The 17,505-nt window shown below is 34.4% G+C and overlaps 1 protein-coding gene across 1 annotated transcript in view; it reads right to left on the bottom strand.

The window, feature by feature from the left end:
- Positions 1-307: 307 nt before the first annotated feature.
- Positions 308-17,505, bottom strand: part of LOC150098832 (glycine receptor subunit alpha-2-like) — a 61,738-nt gene continuing 44,540 nt past the window's right edge. The window contains exons 6-9 of the mRNA XM_090405761.1: positions 12,579-12,661; positions 9,823-9,960; positions 3,164-3,573; positions 308-577 (exon numbers count right to left, since the gene is read on the bottom strand). Of these exons, the coding sequence (XP_090261887.1) occupies positions 308-577; positions 3,164-3,573; positions 9,823-9,960; positions 12,579-12,661 (901 nt within the window). The remainder of the gene's footprint in view (positions 578-3,163; positions 3,574-9,822; positions 9,961-12,578; positions 12,662-17,505) is intronic.

The following is a 17,505-nucleotide window of genomic DNA, read 5'->3' as shown; positions in this document are numbered from 1 at the left end:
TTTGCTTAATGAATAAATAATGATTATGAACGCATGCGCTGTATGTTAATCCATAGTACATTTTTTTAATTTAATCATATGATTATGTTTAAAATAACTCTCGGATTAACATGCTCAAGTCAGAAATATTCTGACTTGAACATTTAATGCTTGATCATGTGACAACCGAGTTTTATTAAAAACATTTGACTAAACTGAAAATTAATTTGGAGTTCATCGACAACCCACCGAGAACCATCATCTGGATTCGGATCGAATTAAGTCGAAGCACTTTTTTGTTTCCGTTCACAGTTAATCTCGCTAGACGCTAATCGGTGACAACTTTCCAGTTATAAATGTCTGATGGTTTCACAACCACGTATGTGAGATAAAATCCAAGAATGAAAATACAGTAGACGAAGGGAAACAGAAATCTTGAAATTTTCTCGATTTTTTCGTGTATGTTTTTCTGTTGAGGAATATCGTTTCTTGGATTATCACTCGTACCCCAGTTAAGTAGCCTGGGGAAACATTGCTTAGGATTGTCTTTATTCTCTCCAGACTGGATACTGACGTCTTGAGAACCAATATGGCCGTCCTAATAAAATAAAAAGAAACACTTATTATCGTAGAAAATACGCTTGAATTTAGCAGCTTTTCGAAATGGTCAGTACCCTATCTTAAGTACCTTTCCGTCTTAGAGGTCTTAAGATATAGGGTACGTATATATATACCGATACTGCCTGTTTGATCCTTTAAGTTTCAATTTTGTTGTCCTTAAATTTGAATATCAACATTCACTGATTCACCACTTTTTTGTAATTCATTATTATTATTATTATTATTATTATTATTATTATTATTATTATTATTAGCATTATTGATCAGACCATCATATTGTACACATCTGTTGAACATTTACTAAGCAAGTAACTGACTTCACAGTCTTCCTTTGGCAAGACTGATCCGTCTTGGAATAAGAGAATGTCATAAAAGGTAGTTGATTCATAGTCGATATTTTCTTTTTTTTTGTTAGGAGAATTTCCTATATTTATTATTATTATTATTATTATTATTATTATTCTTATTATTATTATTATCATCATCATCATACAGAGGAATTGTCCGTGAAACCCTGCAAAAATGGCGTTTCCATTCATAGCGTTACACTGCCCGAAGAAAGACCTGAGTTCGATTCTAGTCCTCCTTCCTGATATATGCTTACGCATAAACCCATACTCTACAGTGCCGGTATTCGCAACTAAATTTGCTGGAACGGGGAGAACTAATCTTTATTCCCTTATTTTGTATATTGCATATGCTCTTCAGATTGGTTTGCCTGTTTCCAGAATGAAAATCCCTGCTACCTCTGTATGAGACAGACTAGCTCACCTTCAATTGAAAAGCCCTGATAAAGGTTCTTCGCGTCGTAGACGGAATTCGAGCTACGGAGGCTCTGAGTCGCCATTGGTTATCCCTCGTACAGGCAAGTCGGGTTTTCATCTCGTAAACTCGACGGTATAACTCATACTATTGCAGGCAATATTATATAGGGTTACAGATCACGAGATGGCAGTAGTTGTCTGCTGTACTCTCCACTCCCAAATGTCATGTAAAATTACACAGTCTTGGGTCAACTATTCTGTAATTGGCTAAGGATGGAGACTACCTACCCACTAGTCTTCAAAAGTTTGGATTAAATTTCCCCCGAGTACTCCGTCTGGGGAATAAAATTTGATAGTAGATTTATTTATAGAGAAAATTACTACAGTCTCTTAAAACATATTCTCAATCACGTGACTGATTCATCAAAAACAAATCTCTGATATTCATGCCACAAATTCTAAATATAATCACGCTCCGAATGTCAGTGTGGTTTTCTCCTGCTGTATAACGAGCAGAATGATTCTGGAGAGACACTGTTTTTGGATAACCTCAAATGAATTCATGATCGTTCTCTATTGATTTGCCTGGCTATACTTTATTTCAGCTGTTCTCATGTTTGTGCTTCCTGCCAAGAACATTATGCATCAGCTAGAGAGTGTATGTGGGGGGGGCGCACAAGAGCTAGTAGTCCATTCTACAAGATATCAGAGGGGTAAATAGTGCAAACTATTAGCTAAATAACAAAACATAGATAGGATTATGTTTTTTTGTTATTTACTAAACTGCTCCACTGACCCATAAGAATCACCTTACATGACATAGATGTTTTATAATTTCTCTTTGTCGTCTGTAAATTCTCTCTTTCTCTCGCTCTGTTTTTTTTTTCCTGTGAATTCTGTCCATGCAAGGTTGTACATTAATAATGTGGCTGGGTAAAGGAGAAGTTAATCCATAAACCTGCTCTAGAGACCAAACATGAACCTTTTTCACACCTTCAATAAATAGGTTGTGGTCTCGTATCTGGCGATAACATTTTCTTCTTCCAACTGAAACCTACTCCATTTGTTCATCAGTTTCAATCCGTTTAAGTTTTCGTACCACTTCACTTTGTTAACCTGCTTCACCCGAAAACAGCCTTGACGCTCTGGATTTAACAACATCTCTTCGCTAACACTGTCTGAATTACTAACCAATGGCTGATTCTTATTGGCCAATTAAAACTGAATAAGAGTGCTGGACTTATCCATGAAGTCAGCGTAAAGAACTGTAAATAAAGAGTTAGCCGGCCAATTCCTACTTTTGCTTTTATAGATAGAGGAATAATCCAAATTAAAACTTTGAGATAAATGTCATTTATGAAAAACGGAAGCAAATTGTATTAATAAAACAAGAAATGTTAAAAGCATAACAAATATTTCTGTGTTATCCCAAACCCATATCAACGATGTCCTTTAATTGGAAAGACTTGGGTTCACCCCGTCCGGGACACTAAGAACCTTTATAAGAGTTGTAAAAAATAAGGCATGTTATAAATCTACCATTATTTCTTAGCCAAATAATAGAATCTGAAAATTAGTTTCAAAACTGATCAGAGAACTTATGAGAATACAACTTTTGGCATCGAAGTTGCCTTGGTATTGCGCTACTTAAAAGACACGACCTCAGTCCAAGAGTGATATATTTATTAGTGTTTTTGGTTAAGATTTCACCGGTTTGATAATTGTTTTGAACTATTGATAATGGATCAGCTACTATTAAAACTATACGACATTAATAGGCCTGAAAATGAACTACTTACCCTAGCAATGCTAGAATTTATTCTTGACTGCTGTAATTTGTCCAAAGCAGGACGTACAACATTAGTTCTAGGGACCATTACTTTGAGCTTCTGTCTACGGCAAAGATAGTTAGCAAGGACGAATTCGATCAACGATGCATAGATGAAAAACATGCATACAGCATCCCACAAGTTTAAAGCAGTTAAATTGGAAACTGCGGGTAATTTTGAGCGAAAGTTGCCGCTGGTTGTACAGAAATTCAACATAGCTGTGACGGCCATCATTACCCGAGCTGGAACTGCTTCTACCGACAGCCAAAAACTGATAAACGAACTCGTTACCAACAGTATTTCAGGTACGAAAATGGTGCTAAAATAGAAGGATTTGTCACGGGTGAACACAAGCAGAACTTGCAAACAGCTGTAATTGCCTAGAAGGAAAAGGAGATTAGTGCTATCTGTAAAATCATCATCTATCAAAATGCTTTTAAAATTTAAGATACGTTTCATAAATTCATTGCATTTTACACCTCACAGAACCAATCATTAAAACTATTTATTTATTGTATTTAAAGATGTCATATTTTTGTATGTTTTTTTTTAAATTAATTATTGGACTGAAATGTAAATGAAATCCATTATTTTAAACGATCCATTCCATGCATTGCTTGTCCGTAACAGACAATTTATTATACACCTTAAATAAATCTATATTTCTTATTATATTATATTTATCATAACCAAAAATGGTCGAAAAGTTATATAAAATATTTGTAATTATAAATAAATGATAATAAAATAAAAATAATTAAATAAAATATTTATTATTAAACAAAAATGAAAAATAAACAAATGAAATCCTTTTAAATTATATATCTAGTCGATTAAAATATTTCAACCAAGAACTCGTTATTGGAATGTAGATCACCAAGCTCTCATGAAATTATCCACTACTGGTCAGGGAATGGAAAGGTAATCGCACAGATAAGATTTATTCTATCGAATACTTCAGCTAACCAAATCTCAGCAGCAAAATGTCATAAAACTGGACAGAGGACAATACTCGACGTAGTCGGCCCACTGGAAAAGGAAAAGCTTATCACTCTCTAGCTAAAAGACTATGTTACCGAATCCAGCTATGGCGTGTACGTGTGGGTGGGTGTAAGGGTGGCACACGTCACCACCACCACTACCTTATTTGCTGGAGGCCTTTAGTAGCTCGAAAAACAGTTCTATATTTGGTCGCCAGTTCGTTTCCGTATTATTATTATTATTATTATTATTATTATTATTATTATTATTGTGTATATGTATGTATGCGTGTGTGTATATATAAAATGATTCTGAAAAATTGCAAACGTAGAAAAACCAACCTTCATATGGCTTGGATAGATTATAAAAAAAAAAGCGTTTGATTCGGTACCTCATAGTTGGATTTTAAAATGCACAGAACTATTCGGTATTAGCGAAAATGTACAAAAAGTTTTGCAATCCAGCATGAAAAATAACGTTGGTTCTGAATAGAGAAGAAATTGGAGAGGTAAACATAAAAAGGAGTATCTTTCAAGGAGACTCATTATCTCCTCTATTGTTTATACTTATTGTCATCGATCCCCTTAACTAGAACTTTAAATAAAACTACTCATGGTTATCAAACTGCGCAAAAGAGTGCAAAGATATTCCACCTTTTATACATGGACGATCTGAAGTTGTATGCAAAATCAGAGAATGAACTCGGATCATTGCTTAATACTGTGCACATATTCAGTCAAAATATATCAAGGGATTTTGGCTTAGACAAATGTGCAATTGCTGGAATAACAAGAGGAAAGTTTGAAGATCTGAACGAAATCGAGCTGCTTAATGTTGAAATAATGAAGACAATAAAATTCGAAGACAGCTACAAATATTTGGGAATTTTAGAAGCATCACAAATTCTGCACAATAAGATCAAAGAAGAACTAGAGCAGAATACATAAGACGGTTAAGAAACTCCTTAAGTCAATGCTTAATGCTGGAAATTTGATAAATTAATACCTAGGCCATACCTGTTCTGAGATATTCAGCAGGCATTGTTGAATGAACCCAGCTAAATGCACCATGCCCTCAATCCTCGCAGATTGAGGGCATGGTGCATTGTCATTAATTTTCGAGTTTTTCGGTCTAAATCTCGCAGAAAGATAGGCTCTTTCTATCACACAAAAAAGAAGGTAGAGGATTATTACATGAGAAGCAAGTTATTGAAGAAGAAAAACGAAATTTGAATGATTATCTGCAGCAAACAACGGAAACATTTCTAACTGAGGTAAGGAAAGAGGGTTTATTTAAACCCATGGAGACAAAATTGGAATACAAAACCAACCAAGTAAAAGTGAGAACTGAAAGATGGTAAATTAGGCATTGCATGGAAAATACCTTCACAGCATAGAGGACAGCGCTGACAGCAACTTGACCTGGCAATGGTTGAGAAATAGAGCACTAAAGGAAGAAACAGAATCGGTAATTTTTGCAGCACAAGAACAGGCCATTAAAACCAATGGCCTGTTCTTGTGAAGTTTATGAAGGCAAAAATACAAAAAATTCAAGACAGTAAATGCAGATTGTGCAAAGAAAAGGAAGCAACGGTAGACCACATTATAAGTGGGTGCAGCAAAATCGCACGAATTGAGTACCGTAAAAGGCATGATAACGTAGCTAAGATAATCTACTGGCATTTATGTAAGAAGTATGAGTTTAAAGTATCTAAAGACTATTAGAAGCATCAAATTCACCAGAAAGTGGTTGAGAATGAAAAAGCTAAAATACTCTGGGATTTCAAAATCCAGACTGACAAAAGCTTGGAATGTAATACACCCGATATCACAGTGGTTGAAAAAAGTGAGAACAAGGGTGTTAAGTTTATCGAAATATCAGTACCAGGAGATAGTCTGATTGATGACAAAGAAAATGAAAAAATTACAAAGTATCGCGATTTGCAAATCGAAGTTGAACGAATCTGGCAAAAGAAAGCGAAAGTTGTTCCCATAATAATAGGTGCTTTAGGCGCCATCCCTAAAACATTGAAAAAACATCTACAAGCACTCGAGCTAGATGGATTAAAAATTGGGCAGCTGCAAAAGGCCGCTTTGTTCGCCACAGCTTTCATTTTCAGAAAGTATTTCCACAACTCATAGGCCCTTGGCCTATGAGTTGTGGAAATCTTTGCTTTCTTTGCTTTGCTTTCCTGATTGGATTTCTTTGCTTTCCTGATTGTACCCTGATGAAGCCGACAGCACATAGCGAAACTAGTTGGTAATTAAATTAGTTATTCACCGACACTTGACCAATATCTAAATAATAGTTAATTTTCATTAATTTTTGTGGTCAAGAATTAACAATTTCTTGCTTAACTTTTTTTTTTTTTTTTTTGCGTGAGAAGAATAGCAGAGACTCTACTAATCTACCAACCTTTGCTGGCTCTTAGTCTATCCACTGTGCCAATGAATTTTAGCGATTAACCTTTCATAAACTGGATTCATGTAAAAAATCAGATACAAATAAATTGGAAAAAAAAATTAAATAATATATAAAGAAATTGAAAAATAAAATGAAAACAAATTTTAAAAAAAATTAAAATATAAAAATAAAATAACCGAACAAAAACAAGCAAAATAAAAATCAAACTTAAAAACTTAGCTAAAGAAGGAACATAAAAGGATAGAAAAGTGGGAAACATTCAAAGAAGAAAGCAGAAATGAAATATAAGCCGGGAAATAAGAAAGAAAATATAATAAAATTTTTTAAAGAATATATGAAGTTTAAAAATTATTATTCTTTAAAGGATAATAAGAAGGGAGGGGCCAATACACGATCCGATAGTCGACCGTTCTGCCAACCATCCTTTTATTTTTGGAGCACCTTAACTGCAGCGAATGGCCTGCCATATTGGCAGGTTCCTGGATATTGTTACCTTTCAACCGGTATCCTGGAATCTAACATTTGGAAATCCGTCGGATCATATATTCGTACCTTCTCCCTACAGATCACCATCTTCAAATGAGTAGTGCGTCACACACCTCAAGTACCATATACACTGGCTCTCACCGTGATACGAGCGCCATATGGCTGGCGGAATGGCGTATTGTGAAATAAAGTAGTAATTATTATTATTGTTACGTAACACCTTCAAGGAGTCCAGAGACTTATCGAAGGAAGGCGCCTAAATCTACTCTACAGCTCTCTGTCTCCACCCTCAGTCCACTAGCTACAACGAACCAAAACTACTATCATCATCTACACCAGCGCTTCCCAAACTGTAGGGCGCGGTCCCCCTTGGGGACCGTAGGTTTTGTTGAGGGGAGCCGTGAAATAATGAAAACAAATTTAAAATGTTTTAAGACTAAGTAGACTTTTTTTTATCTTAAAAGAAACGTATTTAATTTTTATTTATTTTTTTATATTTTAATGGAAAAAAATCACACATTGGTGAGGGTTCGCAATTGCTTCCTGCGTATTTCGGCGCTTAATGAATGTTAGTAAATATATGCTTATTCATACAAGTTTCATTTCAAAGCAGAAATCTAAGAATTGCAGTTTCAAATATTTCACCTGATATTGATTTTTTATGTAGCAGTATTGAAGCACATCCATCACATTAAATTATGAAACTTTTTTATGTTTTTAATTCTTTCTTTATTACTAATCGTTTTACGTTTCATGTGCTTGTACTGCCAATGTACAATAACAATATATCTATCTATATAAAAATATAAGATAATGTGCCATGTCAAAAGTGTGTGTGTAAGATGCTAAAAATGTAATATTTGCATTTGATTGTTGCAATATTCGCTGTGTATGTTTTGTATTGAATATACAAAATACAATAAATATTATAATAATATATGTCTATATTACGATTTTTTTTGAAGGGGGCGCCGTGAAATATTTTAATTTTTTCAAAGGGGGCCCTGGCATTCAGAAGTTTGGGAAGGACTGATCTACACCACCACCATTATAATATTTTGACTGGAATATATGTTGCATATGCTATCAAATGAAAAAGATTAGGGGAAAAATCAAAAAGTCCACAGGCGGAAACAATGCCAGGTGATTATTAAAGGGAAATTCACCTCTGTAAAAGTTCATTACAGATAAATTTTCTGGTGAGAGCATTGTAATAAATTATAACTAAAAACGATGTCTAAATTAATTATATATATATATATATATATGAATGAGAAAAATCCTCTTATCCACCTTGCCGTTGTGTATTAGGATGGGTTGGTGAAGTGAGAGCTCTAGAGAAAGTATAATTACTGCTCTGATAGGGCGGTTAATCCCATCTACTTATTCTGCTATGGATGCGATTGCACGTACTCCCTGACTAATATGCTTGTCTTGTTGAATGAAAAAAAAACAACAAAAAAACATGAAATTCCGTAAGGATAACTCTGCCACGTTCGTATGAGGACGGTTAACTCGCCTTCGGCTGAAAGACCAATAAAAGTTATAGGTATCCTGGACGGATCTGAACTCGGTTTTTGTTTCTTTGTTTGTTTGGTTTCAAACAAAAGCGTATCCGTAATTCTGGCGTCTATATCGCCAGAGTTACGGATACGCTTTCGAGGAAATACAAAGGAACTCAAGGAAGGTCCCAACAAACAGAACTGACTGTAGTGAAATGATAAGATAAGCCTAAAATATAGTAAACAATTACTTTAAATAATCTTGACGGAGTGAGTCTGTAGTTCAGTCAGTTTCGACAAAGCCCTAGGGTTCGAAAACTTTAGCTTCGAATTTGTCAAGTAGGGGAAAACCATCATGAATTCTCTACTGAAGGTAAGGTTGCCGTCTCATACAAAGATGACTTTATTTATTTATTTTTATTCGGCAGACAATTCAGGAGAACTCCAGCAATTACAACACAAAATACATATTTAGCCATGACTAGCCATGTTATCCTAAAAGTATGGTTACGAAAGCCAATCTCGGATAAGGATTTGGTACAGATTAAAATTAATAAACAAGAAAGCAATCAAAGGAACCATAAGAGGTGACATCTACTTGAGATAGCCTGAAGTGAAATGCAAACTAGTTTAAGATATAGCCCTTTTTAATCGCCAATAAGGTTTGAAATACCTTATTGAGTATATTAAGATATACTTATATATATATACTTTTATATATTGTTGTAATTTTATTAAGTATACCTTATATTGATGTTACTTTTGTTTAGGTTAGAGAAAAATACGGAAATTCACTACGAGATCATTCCCTTTCTCTAGGGAACAGTCCATAAAAAGATTGTAAGTATAGTTTATGTACAATACCATAAAATCTCTACCTGCTTCTTATTTCGCAAGACTTTCTTCCTCTTTCCTGTCCTACTATGTCCCCAAACCACAATTTCGGTTGTGAGAAGATTGAGTGGCAGTACAGACATTAGAGCAAAAACAAGAACCACAAAACATATCACATGGAAATAAGATGACATTGCTCATAGAGCAATCTATAGCTGTTGATGGAGAATAGGTTGTAACTGAATACACTGTCCTTCTAGTCTTTTTGATCTTTTGATAATTGGACAAATCAATTAAACGTTTGTTTGAAAATAAATTTGTATAGGAATTACGTTCATTAAAATTATGCTCTAGGTGTTTTATATATCTTTTATCTTTCCTTTATATATTAAACATAATTACCTCTCCAAGAATGTGCCTGGTCACAAACTCCAGTAGCATTTTTCACCAGATGGGCATTTTGATGATACATGCTTACTCGAGACACTTTTGGCTCGGTTGTCGACCACTGTAGTGTGACTGCCCAAGATTCGTACGATGCTACAGGGACAGAGGAAATAAAGGATATATCTTATATATCTTGTTAATTCTTGTTATAATTATAATTCAAGATAAATTGAAAATTCGTTAAATTCAATGTTGGATTTATATTTATTAAGAATATTAAACTCAGTTAAATTTCTCCACTCTCCAAAAAAAAAAAAAAAAAAAAAAGGTTAAAGCTAAAACAGCCTCACCACCTGTTCCTTTTGGGGAATAAAAGGCGTTAATGAATTTGTTTATTATGTGATTATTTAAATACAACGTAAAATAAAATCCAGGCATGTAGAATAGGCTACCCAAAGGAAGACCATTGTAAGTTCGATTCTTGTTGCCTACTACGGGAGCTTTTCCTAAGCTTTTCTTCTACCAGTTCGTGCATTAATCGAAATCTGCCACGGAAAAATAAGGTTTTCTCCCTATAACTCCGGGTTTTCATCCCACACCTCAAGAAAATCGACACCGTAGAACTATCACTATTTCAAACAATAATAATACATAATGTTAGATTAGGGATCACGAGAGGGAGCAAATTTTCTGTTATACTCTCTTCCCTGGGTGTCGTTTTAAAATAACTGACAGCCTTCAGCCAGCTATATTTGTGATTCGCTGAGGGTGGAGATTAGTTCTCCACAGTATTCAAAAGTTAGGCTTAAACGGCCTTGTCTACTGCCTTTGGGAAACATAAGGCGTAAGTAGATTTTTTAAAATTAAATTTAAATTCAAGATTAATATCAACGATGAGACAATTACAAACACTGCTTTTGACTACTGAAGTAGAATATTTTTACTTTATACTTCGACGAAACAGCCACTAAAAAAACTGAAGGATATACAAAAGTGAAAGTATTTCCATTAAGAAGAATACCACTGACAGTTCCTAACGCACCCGAAAGAGAATTGGCGAATTTTCAACGTTGAAAACCCAGCATGCATATTGATTTGACAGTACAACGAAGCCCAGCAGCAGGAAGCATCATCATCAAGTTTTGTAGTTTTTACAAAACTGACCTGAGTTTGTAGGCCTTCCAGGAAGTTTTTTAAACATGGTTTAATATGGTATTATACTTTATATTCATTTTTGGTATAAGCAGTTCCCATTGCTACAAGAAACTTTATGATAAAGTAAATCAGTTTATCCTTTGATCCGAAGTTAAGTGAAAAGCCTTCAAAACGTACATAATTTCGATATCGATTTGTTTCCTTGTTCCACTTCAAATTATCAGACTGAAACAAAAATTCGAGTGGCTCAATGATTTATTGTATGAATTACAAATGCGAAATATGAGTAAAGTTCGACTAACTAGTCTCCCAGAACCTACGTAGAAGAACAAACAAGGATACTCAAATTATTTCTCTTCTGGGATGAACAAATATTTATTGGTAAATTGGGTATCAGGAAGAAGTACAAATTCTTTTATGGAATATCTCGGTTTTTGTTGCAGTTACACCATTTTCACCCTGGCAAAAACTAATAAAATCTTTCAAAATTGAGTAATAACATAATTCTGGTTGAATGGAATTAAAAGAAGTTGTGTTTGGATCTACGTTAAAACGTATCCACTCATTTCTGTTTTGGTTACAAGCCAATTATTTTCATTGGCAAAGTTAAGTAAAACGAGTTGAAGTGGTAAAATTCCACAATGGTTGGATGGAATATAATGAATATGGGAATTAAGATTTCTTCTAAAATTCGTAAGGTGCCTACAAGGCTTTGTAGTAAATTCTATGATGCCAGGTCTGCAGAAAAGACTTACACATTTTTAGCCATGCAACTCGGCGACATCGACTACGCACGCGCGAGCGCGCGCGCGCGCGTGCGTGCGTGCGTGTGTGTGTGTGTGTGTGTGTGTGTGTGTGTGTGTGTGTGTGTGTGTGTGTGTGTGTGTGTGTGTGTGTGTGTGTGTGTGTGTGTGTGTGTGTGTGTGTGTGTGTGTGTGTGTGTGTGTGTGATATTCCTTATCTTAGCTAGGATTAAGAACATTGCATTTCGCCTAGCTTGACGAGAAAATGCACTGAACGATGGTGAATTATAGAATTAATCACCTGCGTTTGGTTTGTATATAAGTTATATATAAATTCTTTTCCTTCATATTTTACTTATTATTTCCTGTATATTATACAGAGAATAATAAGTATTAAATTTGAGCTGTTCTCATTTGAAATGTATCGTAATTTGTTGTAAATAATGTTTTATCGATTACTTACTCCTGTACCACTTGTGTTTGGATACGCAATAAATAAATTAATAAATTATAGAATTTTCCCAAAAGAACAGCGCCACCTTGTGTTTTTACACAATTAAAAATGTATTTAGGTTTATTTGGCAGGGATTTTCATATGTATTAAAATTTTGTTTCAATTGGATCGTTTTAATGCCAATATTAAGAAATCACTTATGTAGTTTTTTTTTTTATTACATTCGTCTTCAGATTCAGTTCGACTAGTTATCCAATTTTCGATCTACCTATTATTCCTCCAAGATTGAACTTTTGTACCTTAGATTATATTCAATTTATGCGTGTTTGGATTATATTTAATTTTATACTTTTCTAAATTTTTCTATTCTAACTTGATATAACGATTTTAAATAGCATCCACTTTGCGAATGTACTTACCGCTTTCAAGGAAGAAAGGGCATTTGGGATTGTCAAAAGGGAAGATTTCTTGATAGCCTAAGCAATTCATCAGCATTTTGCGCCTGAAACAATAACATGCGTTAGTTACTCACCGATGTAAGTACCGTTATGTGAAAATATTTTTAAAAATATAATTTGGAATTAGGAAACGTAATTTTTTCTGAACGTTCTCTTACTTTGAAACTATTGTGTCATAACATTCGTTTTAAATGAAATAAAATGAAAATTAAATGAAATTAAATTTTCATGCCTTTCTCATGAAAAAGACGAGCCTTTTTCGCGTATTATACATATGGTTACTTGTTTATCAATAATTTCGCAAATATTTACCTTTGCAAAGTCTTACAAATTTACTATTACGTTTATAATATCAACATGGTATTCGAAATTCATTAAAACAAATACATTTAATACTATCTCCATATAGATTGTTCACCAGCATTGATCCCCCTGTTCGCCATTCTTTTTTGATAATATCTTTAATAATAAATAATTGCTACTTTTTTTTCGTACATTCCATCTACATTAAACAGATACACATAAATGTGTACATACAAATACATTAGTTATATGCATCTCATATCATGTACTGTATTTACAATGTGCTAGCAAAGTTCAGGGAATTTGTAGTACGGCCTTCCGCCGCTATAAGGAGCGAGGCAGTACCCTTTGTGAATCAGTATGCCAACAGCCTGCAAGTTGAGTGGCTGCGTTCTTAGATTTACGTGGATTTTTGTAACGTCTTATTTCAATGGTTCGGCAATTTTCTTCTTCTACTGAAATGGCCACTTAAAATTTAAGTGGCAAAGAATGTGTATCAAATTTTGCTTCAATTTCCAAAAAATCCTACAGAAACTCACTGAATGCTTAATGAAACAATTTGTTTCACGAATTCACTGCCACGAAAAAAGAAAAAAAAAAGCGCTTGAAATTCGCAGCAGTCAAGCCAATATTGATCTTTTTTTTTTTTTTTTTTTTTTGACATCCAAGGCATAGTCCGCAAGGAATTCTCCCCACCCCCACCTCGGCAAAACAGTCAACGGCAAGATTTACTGTGAGGTTTTGAAGCGCTAAGGGAGAGTATTCGTCGTAAACACCCAGATAAGTGAAAGACAACTCAGTTCTCTACTATGACTCGTTGTTCGACAGTTCCCCCTTACCCCCTGTTCGTCTGATCTCTCTCTCCTTGCGACTTTTTTTCTGTTCTCCAAGATGAAATTCCGGCTTAATCTCGTCGTTTTGACGAGATTAAGGAGATTTAGGCAGACTTACAGTATCCTTTGAATTGCAAAATTACAAATGACAATTATAGAATTACAAAATCCTCTGGAATCGCTGCATACATGTCCAAGGGGACTACTTCGAAGGAAACTGTGGAAACTAGGAGTTAGGGTAAGTATTTATTTTTTTTCCATAGCCAAATTCCCTGAACTTTTCGGTAGCACCAGTACAATGAAATGTTACATAAAATTATCATATTGCTTTTTTTTTTTTTTTGCAAAATATTCACTAATGTGTTGTTTATTTTATATGTATTTACTATAGCTGCAATAAATTAATTTTTTAAATACTGATACTGGATATGCAATAATATATCACCTTGCAGACTCGAAGCTTGTGATGACACTAATTAATCATTGTTGGCTTGTTGCTGTGTTGAAATTTCTGATATATATATATATATATATATATATATATATAATTATATATCACGCTAGTTCAGTAGAATAAAACACTGACAATATCCAAGAATAATGTGATATTGCATGGTAGAACTGGAAAGGATGAGCTCTATAAATGCTTTACATTAGTTCGGTAAGGTAGACCATGCATTTCTTTTTCATAAATTGCCCTTAAGGCCCTTTTAGAAAACTGTAGTTTGTAGTTCGCTAGGTTTCTGTTCTCAAATGGTAGTTTATTTAACATAGGAAGAAAAGGAAGGACGTTGGAGCTCTAAGTAACTTCTCCTTAGCTATTTTTGTATTTATATACGATACGTTAATAGGTCTTTTTATGCGTGATGTAGTTCTGGGTATTCTGTAGTTAGCGTCAGTTATTTTAGCACAACTGTGTAAACGACAGTGGTGTTTCTGTATTAGTGTTTTATGTTCTGTCATTACGGTGTGCATAAAGCTCGTCTCATCATACACATATATATATATATATAGAAAGTATTTTACCTTGGGTATAATAAATGTTAAAGATACCTAGCTATTTTAAACCTGGTTTTACTCCATTTCCCAAGTAAGCAAACAGACAAATAAGTCAATTTTCCGCCTGCAAGTGTTGCAAGTCTAGCTGATCCTGCACGTAGTGCAAGACCAAGGCAACTCATGGTAAAAGTAGATTAAGCTCTGACCACTAATCTTAATATTTACCCATAATGCAAAGCACATCTCCTCCAGAAGATGTATGATGTTTTGTATTAAAGGCAAGGGACCACTACTCAGACCGGTTTCGACCTTTATTGAGGTCTCATCAGTGGGAGCCAGGCTAGAAATACCAAGATTTTAGTAATACAGAGCTTATAAGTATTTTACCAGAACAAATGCAGGCAAACTTGACTTATTTGTCTGTTTGCTTACTTGGGAAATGGAGTAAAACCAGGTTTTAAATAGCTTGGTATTTTTAACATATATATATATACATACTAGGGGGCTCCTCCCCTCTGGCGCCTACGCCCCCCCCCCCGAGTTCAGGGCTGGTAAGCCGGTAAAACAAAAAACGTGACATAAAAACGTTTCAAATTTCGGCTTATCTTTATCTTTTTATATATATAATATGTAGAAAGTTTTTTACCTTGGGTGTAATATAGGTTTAAGATACCAAGAAATTTTATACTTGGTTTTAATCCTTTTCCCAAGTAAGCAAAACAAAGTTTTGCGCGTGAAATATATTCACGTCTGAGTTATTTGTATGTAGAGGCTAATGACTTCATATCAATTGCCGAAGCACAACCCCTTTCAGGCGTGTAATGCAATGCATAATAGGAAGGGTCACTACCCAGACCGGTTTCGACCTTTATTGAGGTCGAATGGGGGGGGGATGCATTGCATTATGGGATACTAAGGCAAGTGTTACATACAAGTAGCTCAGACGTGAATATAATTCACTCGCAAAACTTTGTTTTGCTTACTTGGGAAAAGATTAGAACCAAGTATATATATATATATCAGATCTCAAAATCTCAAAGTTTCTTCGGTCTGCCCGACATAAGCTCTACTGCAGGTTCATGGAATCTTGTATACCCCCCTTTTTTTTTTTTTTTTTTTTTTTTTTTTTTGCGAATGTACAAAATTCCGTAGACTGTGAATTGGTTTAAAACAGTTCTAATACTGACTTCTTTTAGAAATTGCGTGATATATCTTGAAACTTTGTCAAATGTGGGATACTTTAATAATTTTTGCAATAGTACGAATTGGTTTTTTAGAGAAGAATAATTTATTCAGTAACATTTTACTAGCAGCCATTTTGAAGTATTTGCTTGAATAAAAGATTAAGTTCATCTTTCTGTATTATTTCATCATTAATTATTCTTGTAGCACAGTTCTTTAACGTTGTGATATCTCCTAATTTCTCTTGAGAATGATGAAAGAATGTGGTGTATGAGGAGTCTGCTTTCCATAGAGTTTTAACGATGTTCCTCCGCCCGCTTCTGCTTTTTTTTTTTTTTTTTTTTTTAGAACATCTAAAACGGAAGTTTGTTATCGGTTTCACCAGCAAGAGTAAACCTAATATTAGTATGACGGTTGTTAAGGAGACCAACAAATTCCTCTAGCTATTTTAGAGTATGTTTACAAACAATAAAAATATAATCCACATATTCCCGTCCATAACGTGAGGAACTTTATATGGTTTCTTTCGACTAAAGGCGAGTTCACCGGTCTCGTAGGAAGGTAGAGGGTTTTTTCCTCCAGAACAGGCAAACACACACACACACACATGGATTTACAGCCATGAATACTCACGACAATATGTGGAAAAGATAGGGTCCTCACCACATGTCGTAACGCCCGTAATTAACCATGAGTCAAATCATAGTCAACCTCTTGGATAGGAGATGGTACTTGAATGGGATAGGGGATTTATCTCCATGCAGTTTTAAAGAAGCTTCGATTGAGATTTTATCTTCGAATTTTTCCATGTATAAATCTGCGATAGCGGGCAGGCTATCGCTAAATTCTGTATTTCTGGAAGTAAAATCTTTCCTTTCTAAGTAAAAAAAAGATGATTGAAGGCAGTGCAGGAAAAGATTTGCGGTGTCAAGAAGATTTTCCGGAATACTGATGGATTCTTCAATTGGAATGTTTGTGAATAATGAAATAACGTCTAAACTGGCCAAAATATATGATGGGTTGATTTGGATGTCTGGTGAGCTTAAGGTTGCCACCTGTCCCGAATTAGGCGGGACATCCCGAATTTTAAGAAAATTTTCAGCGTCCCGAATTACACCTAAGCGGGACAACTTATATATTTAGAATACAAATATTATTAAATCACTAATACCGGTACGAATGTATTCAATCTTTTAATTTTTTATAAGGTTAGAATTATATATTCAGCTTTGGCTCTTTCATTTTATACATTTAGAGAAGAGGAAGACTTTTCATATTCGATAAGTGTGTTCCTCTTTGGACTTATCTAAAGGTGGCAACCCTAGGTAAGCTCTCTACAAAATGGATTAATTTGTTTTAATAAGTGAATACCATGAGTTGGCATAATCAAAAGTATTTCGTATGTATGTATGTGTATTCTATCACCTATTCTAGCATGCCTTTGCTTTTTAATATTATTTCATGTATATGTGTGTCGTATGCTATAAGACAAGTCGACAAAAACAGCCATGACAACTGTTTTGATAAGCAATTTTGTTTTGTTTAAAAACGATTTTGATTACTTTGAGCAG

This window comes from Typopeltis vanoorti, chromosome 15 (assembly GCF_054136105.1).
Source record: "Typopeltis vanoorti isolate ZY-2024b chromosome 15, IOZ_Tvanoo_1.0, whole genome shotgun sequence".
In the NCBI taxonomy this organism is placed as follows: Eukaryota; Metazoa; Arthropoda; class Arachnida; order Uropygi; family Thelyphonidae; genus Typopeltis; species Typopeltis vanoorti.
Note: the sequence above shows the minus strand (reverse complement) of the source record. Positions and strands in the feature narration are given on the sequence as shown.